At 49.3% G+C, this 7,928-nt stretch overlaps 1 protein-coding gene across 9 annotated transcripts in view; it reads right to left on the reverse strand.

The window, feature by feature from the left end:
• Nucleotides 1-548: 548 nt before the first annotated feature.
• Nucleotides 549-7,928, reverse strand: part of hook3 (hook microtubule-tethering protein 3) — a 28,413-nt gene continuing 21,033 nt past the window's right edge. For 3 of the 9 annotated variants that reach the window (XM_027018817.3, XM_027018820.3, XM_027018818.3), the window contains 8 exons: nt 7,312-7,371; nt 6,271-6,305; nt 6,081-6,163; nt 5,486-5,586; nt 5,286-5,390; nt 4,772-4,843; nt 4,106-4,242; nt 549-2,408 (listed from right to left, as the gene is read on the reverse strand). In XM_027018817.3, the coding sequence (XP_026874618.2) occupies nt 2,393-2,408; nt 4,106-4,242; nt 4,772-4,843; nt 5,286-5,390; nt 5,486-5,586; nt 6,081-6,163; nt 6,271-6,305; nt 7,312-7,371 (609 nt within the window). In that variant the 3' untranslated portion in view covers nt 549-2,392. The other 6 variants (XM_027018821.3, XM_081719246.1, XM_027018819.3 and 3 more) reach the window with 4 other exon arrangements.

Genomic DNA, 7,928 nt, shown 5'->3' on the forward strand with positions numbered 1-7,928 from the left:
GTTAAGACGAGCGGCAACATTTCTCGCCACTCACCCAAAACTCACCAGCCGCCATTCCAAGGTCAGGGGTGGAGGTTGGGTTTCAAAGTTAAGGCTTCGGTCACGTGCTAATTTCCCTTAATCAAACCCAGGTCATCTTCACCTGGCAGCCAGATCACCAGGTCATGGTTCGCTCAGGCGGGGTTCCAGATCAGAAGGACTGAAATGAAGGGCCATGAACCATCCGGCACATGTGAAAGTAATCAGGCCAGGAAGAGTAGGCGGGCGGCCCACCCGGGCCCAAGCACCGCCCTGCTTCATCAGGACGAGCGCGGGGGCATTGGGCCTCCAGCTGGCGCCGTTCCGTGGGCCGTACCTGTGCCGTGTTACAGTTAGCTGATGGAAGGACGGATTGCGCGTGGCAAATAACTCGAGAGAGTGTGACATTGTGTCATTTTGCAGGTTACAAGCCATTGATGATATACATGCGTTTTATGTATAAAAAAAAAAAAAAGGCATACAATACCAATATCACATATCATCGGAACACAGAGGACTAACAGCAAGAGTGAGTTTTATACAAGCTTTATTTACAACTGGGTTAACAACTGTACATTTCTTTTGCTTTGGAAGTGCGTTTCTCTCAACACAGTCCTAGTAAAAACACCATGTAATTCAGCAACATCCTGTCCTTACTCATTTATCCTCCTGTTTTTTAATATAAACTAATCACCAGGAAACACGGTCTTTCAAATAGTTTATTTACAAAATGTTTACAAGCAGTATAAAATTTGGCAAATGGAAAGATTATTTGCTGCTTCGAATAAACATAATGAGTCTAACTATTAAAAAATGTACAGCCATAAAAGTTGAGAAATTTGTTGTGAATTTCCTATTGTTTTTATTTTTACCCTTTTATAGAGCTTTGACTGAGGTGTCTGTTCAGGACATAACATAACGGTTGTGAGAGAATTTTAAATAAACTAACTGTTCTCTAACCCAAACACTAAAACAACCCAAGCATTCGTCAATGCTGCCATTCCGTAACATACAAACCCCAAGCTTACCTTAAATAATTATAAAAGAACAAGCAGTTACTTTAAATCCAAATTTGCCTTATTTATAAGTCATGTGTCACCTTTGACTCAACACACTGCAAAATGGTCTGTTACATGACATGGACAGTTGATATTGACCTGCGACAGCTGAAGAGGCAGAGGCAGCAGACTTTATTGGGTTAGTGTGTACAGTTGTGTCTTAGCCCTCCGCTCTACTCGTTTGAGGTAAAAGCACTTAACAACACCGGCAGGAAAGGCGGCGCTGTACTGATTTTCTGTGAGGCCATTGGTTAGACAGATCCACCTGCTTGTGCAGCATTGGTTAAATTCTCCTAATCCAACAAATGGAGTAGTGTTTTCAGAAGACACCACAAAGCAAAAGCAGGGGGTTTGTGTGTCATTCCACCAGCCTTTGCTTACCAGCGTAATGACCTTTAATACATTTTTCCCTAATACTGTATATCCCTCAGGTGCGATAGCATGACGCTAATGTTACATAACACTGCCTCAGCCCCCACGCTGTGGCTTGACTGGGGATTTTACAGCCCTGAGAGCTGAATGTGCGTAGCGGCTGTAAATTAGAGGAAAATTCACGATAAACACGTCTGGTTCAGCAGGCATAGCTGGGCCGAAGCATTCACCTTCCAGTGGGTAACTTGCCACTTTTAAGCAGTACATTTGCTCATATGAGTAATAACACGAGGGCACAGGAAAGGGAAGAAGAAAAAAATACTTCATACCATTTCAAACAGATGAAGTGGCATCAAAGATAAAATAGAAAACAAATAAATATGGAAGAGTCTGGAGTCCATCTACCTGCATTACCGCACGCCTCACATCATTGTCCCTTCCTCATTGTAACTATTCCTCATATAACACTTACTGAAGTGGTTCCAGCATTCTGCAACCCTTGAGGAGGATCCCACACTTCATATTTAATACTTTAACTGGCAGGACAGTTTTTCAGTAGCACTTGGATTATAATCCTATTATTCTAGATTTGCCGTTAGGAAACCCATCCACGTGCACGTAATCTTAAGGCTAGGTAACCGTTCTCTCTCAAACATACACGACTTGTGACCGTCGGTGCTCACTTCTCAGACTGCTGCATGCTGGGGCAGCGGTGGTTTGGAAACATAAAGCAAGCATGCTGCTCTGTGATTGGTGGTGGGTGGTAAAAGGGGCAGGGTTTCCTGTGCGTGGCGGTGGTTCACGAGCAATGATGGGTTGGGAGGGGGGCTGTTAAAGGGGGTAGGGGTTAGTGCATGTGGATATATCATCAGGCAACAGCCTCAAATCAAAAATCATTTATGCAAGCAGCTCCCTCATGCAGCCACACGCGCTTGACTGGTTGGTCATGCCATTACATCACTGTGGAGGGAGGACAGAGAGAGAGAGAGAGAGAGAGAGAGAGAGAGAGAGAGAGAGAGAGAGAGAGAGAGAGAGAGAGAGAGAGAGAGAGAGAGAGACAGAGAGAGAGATGGACAGCTGTCAGTCAAGACCCAGGCAATGACGATTCTCGCATGTTAAAGATTTTGATGTTAGCGTGCATGTGCGCACACACACAGACAGACAGGCCACAGCCTCACACACACAAGCCTGTGTATTTGAGGGCATGCTTGCTCGAGTTAGCTGTTATGATGGCGACTGTGTCCTCCACGAGCTTAGCCACACAAACACCAGCACTCCCAACACGGCCATCTTCGCTACGGCCTGGGTTTGGCGCATGTGTTTCCGAATAGCACATTTGGAAAAACGGACCCCACTGCAAGATCTCACCCCTGTAATAAGACCATGTTCGAGGAACACTGCTGGCGAGGGTGGACGTAACGCTGATCACTGCCAGGAGCACTTTCACTGCCAGGAGCGACTGTGGAGCAGATATAGTAAGGGAGCCTGTTATTGGCTGTTCTATGCAGCAAGCCCCAATCAAGATACTGGAAAAGGGGGGGTATAAACTTGCCCTTCTTACTGGGCAGACTGAAGCAGTTGTGTGTGTGTGTGTGTGTGTGTGTGTGTGTGTGTGTGTGTGTTTTTAACTCTAGCTGAAGCTGATGGGACTCAGCTTGGTGTGACCAACATGGCTCCATGAGCTCAGCAGGCAGTAACACAGCACACGTTAGATATCACTGCCACACTGTGTAGATTGATGCACAGATATGAGTTCTTTGAAGAAAACTGTGGAGGAAGAGAGGAAGGCCGTAATGCACAGACACATCTGAACGAAGGCAGGGCGTTTATATCAGCACGTGCCTCTTCGCTCGCAATACTGGTGATTTTGGGCAGACTAGATTACAGTAAATAAACAGACTGGCAGGGGTGTGGGGGGGAGGGGGTGGCTATTTGCATTGTAATGAACACGGGCATGTATGTAAAGAAGAGCTGATCCCAGATCAGCCACTGAGGCCCGCACCGCACCTTGGCTCTGGCTTTGGGGTTTATGAACAGAGGCACCGTTTCAAGCACTAATAACTACAGAGCTGTGGCCGAGGGAGGCGTCTGATGGCATCCTCCATCGTGAAAGCTCTCATCAGATGTGTTTCTTTAAAATTTCGCCAAGAACGTCTTGGTGTAACAGTCAACAGTGCAGGATGGGATAGCGTCCCCTCAGACGGCGTCCTGAAGACAACTCAGTCATCCTCCGTGCAGAGGAGCGCCCTCGCTAAACGCTGCTCGTCAGGGAACAGCAAAAGAACGAGAAGGCATTAGCAGAGCAGGGGAGCAGCTTCTCTCCGTTAAAAGGACTTAAGCAGACGTTTGCGCCAAAACCCGCCGCTCTTCAGAAAATCCTGCAGGTGGCACAGGACGTGGAGGGAAGAAGAAGAAAAAAAAAGAAGAAGAAGTCCGCTAGAAAAGGCAGGAACGTACAGAGAAGGAAGTCTCGAAAGAGACCGTAAACAAGACGGCGCTGGATACCCTGTTGCGACACGGCTGGCTTTAGGGGTTCGAGGCGGGTGAAGAAGAGGATGGGAGGGAGGAAGAGTAAGACGACTGGGGCTGAAGAGGGAGACGGACGTCGCGGCTCGGTAGTGTTGCTGCAGTGACGGGGGGGTGGGGGGCGGGTCTACCTGGCCGTGGCCGGCTGCACGTGGCCGGGGTAAGAGCGGCGCATGGTGGTGGCCTGTCTCTGCCTGGCCAGGAACGACTGAGCCGAACCCGTGCTGGCCAAGCGGTCTTCGGCTGCCTTCTTCTGTAGAGCCATTCCCTGGGGGAGTGGGCGAGAATCAGACACAGAGGAGAGAGAGAGAGAGAGAGAGACAGAGAGAGACAGAGAGAGAGAGAGAGAGAGAGAGAGAGACAGAGAGAGAGAGAGAGAGAGAGAGAGAGAGAGAGAGACAGAGAGAGAGAGAGAGAGAGAGAGCGAGCTGAAGCGTTATCCACAACCTTGACGAGCGCCATCTCGCAGCTGCTCCAATCTAAACCTCTCAGATTACAAACGATTAACCAGCAGCGGCCTGTTGCCTTTTCCAAACACAATCATATGAAAGAGAGACTCATTCATGAACACACAGCCCCGCAGGTCTGACGTGGGCATGGGTCACAGCGCCACAGCGCCATCTACAGAGCTAAACTTTGCAAACAGAACCTTTTAGAACTAAACAGTAAATTATGTTCAGCGGATCATAAACTTCAAATAAGAATGAACGGCATTACGTCTTTGTGTCTTGGGAGAGGAACGTGGACAACCTCAACAGAGATCTCACGCTGCAGTAGGAGAAACTCGCTCCACTCACCATGTTGTACCAGGCAGACACGATCAGCTTCTCCTCGTGGTCTCGCTGTGACTTGGCCTTGTCATACTCTTTCTGTAAATCCAATACACCACCAATAAAGTTTCCGTGTGTGTAATTAGAATGAATAACTGTCTGTGCAGGTGACTCAACAGCAGAGCATGTGTATGGTGTGTAAGCAAGTGCATTATTTCTGAGTGCATGTATGCATGTGAGTATTGTGTGAGGCATGTGAGTACATGTGTGTGTGTGTGTGTGTGTGTGTGTGTGTGTGTGTGTGTGTGTGTGTGTGTGTGTGTGTGTGCGCGCGTCCATGTGTGCGTCTGTGCTGGTGTGTGTGTGTGTGCGTGTGTGCGCGTCCATGTGTGCGTCTGTGCTGGTGTGTGTGTGTGCGCGTCTGTGCTGGTGTGTGTGTGTGTGTGCGCGTCCATGTGTGCGTCTGTGCTGGTGTGTGTGTGTGTGTGTGTGTGTGTGTGTGTGTGTGTGTGTGTGTGTGTGTGTGTGTGCGCGCGCGTACCTCCAGTGAGTGCAGCATCCTCTCCCTCTCCTGTAGCTGATTCTTGAGGGCCTGCACCTCAGGAGCTGAGCCCTGGTTCTGCTTAGGGTCCAGGGTCCGAATGACCTAAAACACACATAATGTCCAAATTACACATGCATACCCAAACATACACACTAACAAAACACACACACACACACCTAACAGAAGTTGTTTCTTACACTCTTTGCTTTCTCCAGATATTTTTTATATCTCTCCTCCATCTGCTTCATCTCTTCATCCTTCTTCTTCAAAGCCTCCTCCAGGTCTTCAACCCGTATGGCTGAAAGCAGAGCAGGACAGTGTCAGGACGTTGCCCGCTGACAGCCGCAGAGCAGGACAGTGTCGGGACGCTGCCCGCTGACAGGCGCAGAGCAGGACAGTGTCGGGACGCTGCCCGCTGACAGGCGCAGAGCAGGACAGTGTCAGGACATTGCCCGCTGACAGGCGCAGAGCAGGACAGTGTCAGGACGCTGCCCACTGACAGGCGCAGAACAGGACAGTGTCGGGACGTTGCCCGCTGACAGGCGCAGCGCAGGACAGTGTCGAGACGCTGCCCGCTGACAGGCGCAGAGCAGGACAGTGTCGGGACGTTGCCCGCTGACAGGCGCAGCGCAGGACAGTGTCGGGACGTTGCCCGCTGACAGGCGCAGAGCAGGACAGTGTCGGGACGTTGCCCGCTGACAGGCGCAGCGCAGGACAGTGTCGGGACGTTGCCCGCTGACAGGCGCAGCGCAGGACAGTGTCGGGACGCAGATTGATGACTCATTCACTCACTGCTTGCATTATATTTGGGCTCCAGCTCTTCTATGATGGTGTTCTTTTTCAGCAATTCATTGGTTGCATCCCGCAGTTTCTCCCTGAAGAGAAAAGTGGAGCCAAAGTGAAAATGAAGGTTCTTCACCTAAAAAGCCTCATGCTAGCTCTCACCAAGAAATGTGCCAAAAATACGAATAAAAACACTCACAAATGTTCCTCGCATTTACGCTTCAGCAGGACTGACTGGATGTGGGAAGAAAGAAACAGATTTAGAAACACACACATGTAATTTGTAGCAGTACAGTGCGCTCTACTGGAATGCAGTGGAACTGATCTTAGCCAAAGCTCATTTGTCTTCAAAGGAGATCATGGTACAAACTTCATCGCATGCTGGATGCTGATTCAGGTTCAGTGGTGTAAAGCGATGTAAGGCAGCTCAAATTAGAGCACTGATTCACATGGACACACACCTAGCGAGAAACAATACGTAGATCTCAGAGAGTGCCCGAGATCAAGGAGCATTATTGGCTCTGCAGAAAGACGATATCCCAGCTCAGTTTTTCATTGGTCATACATAAGTTGTCAGGAAGCGGTTGCTTCCATCACCCATTCTGATTGAGGGACCTGACACTCGTTAGCGATGAATGGCTAACAAGCGGCTGCCTCAGCAGGTGGGCTTGATTAGGACACCTAATGGATCCCTCATTTCCACTGCTGGACAGTCTCAAAGCCCCAGTCAGGAAGTGTCAAATCTTACTGCTGCTGATAGGTTGTCCACCAAATCCAGCAGCTACCAATCTCCATAGACCCCATTTGCGTTAGAACTGGTCGTACTGGAGAAGGGCCATGGTTTGGGATTGGGATATTCAACAAGGTGTGATGTGTGAGTGATGATGGTCAATATGTGTGATGGTCAGGTAGCTTTGCCCAAACAGTGTATAGACCCAGGCACGGGTTTCCTATGACGTGTTTGTGGCCACCATGTTGACAGGTTTGTGTCCGGCTCTTGGGCTGTTTGCTAACTGAGGACAGGTAGCACAGCACAAACACACACACGCGGGTTTCCTAACTGGGGCTGGGCAGGCGCCAGGCATGCAGCTCCTGCAGGGCTTGGCTCTAGCGTTAGCATGCTAGCTGCCCGTTACGATCAGTACAGACTGACTGACACGACGACCTGAGAGAGAAAGACAGAGAGACAGAGAGACAGAGAGTGAGAGAGGCAGTGTCTACAATTCCCACGTATACTTACAACAGCCTGAAGGTGGGGTGATTGGGAGAGAGAGAAAAGTGGGCTTGAGTTGAAAAAGTCCTGTCCACAATAACAGGGGGAAAGAGAAAGCGAGAGAGAGAGAGAGAGAGAGAGAGAGAGAGAGAGAGAGAGAGAGAGTGGAATGGATGGCAATAAGCTGGAAGTCAGCGAGGCTGTCATGGAAACACACAGGCACACATTTGGACAGCGCTTCTGGTCATGTCATCGGCCCTTCACATACATGAACATCACCTCTACGCAGAATGGACAGGGGAGCCAATGGTATACCTGCATCACGCTACAGCACGAGTGACATCACAAGTTGAAGAGAAATGCACATGGAAAGCCTGTTTGTCCTGGAACATGCATGCATGACCACACACACACACACACACACACACACACACACACACACACACACACACACACACGCAAAACATATGCACACAAGCACACACACACACACACACACACACACACACACACACACACACACATAAATGCACAAACACACACAAACCCAACACGAGTGTGTGACGAAAGAAAACAAATGGGTTAGTAATGTTGCCGATCTTAAATCCTACTTTCTGTTGAGGTTTCACATACCAACACGGTGC

The sequence above is a fragment of the Electrophorus electricus genome, chromosome 8 (assembly GCF_041902795.1).
Source record: "Electrophorus electricus isolate QZ-2024a chromosome 8, ASM4190279v1, whole genome shotgun sequence".
Lineage (NCBI taxonomy): Eukaryota > Metazoa > Chordata > Actinopteri > Gymnotiformes > Gymnotidae > Electrophorus > Electrophorus electricus.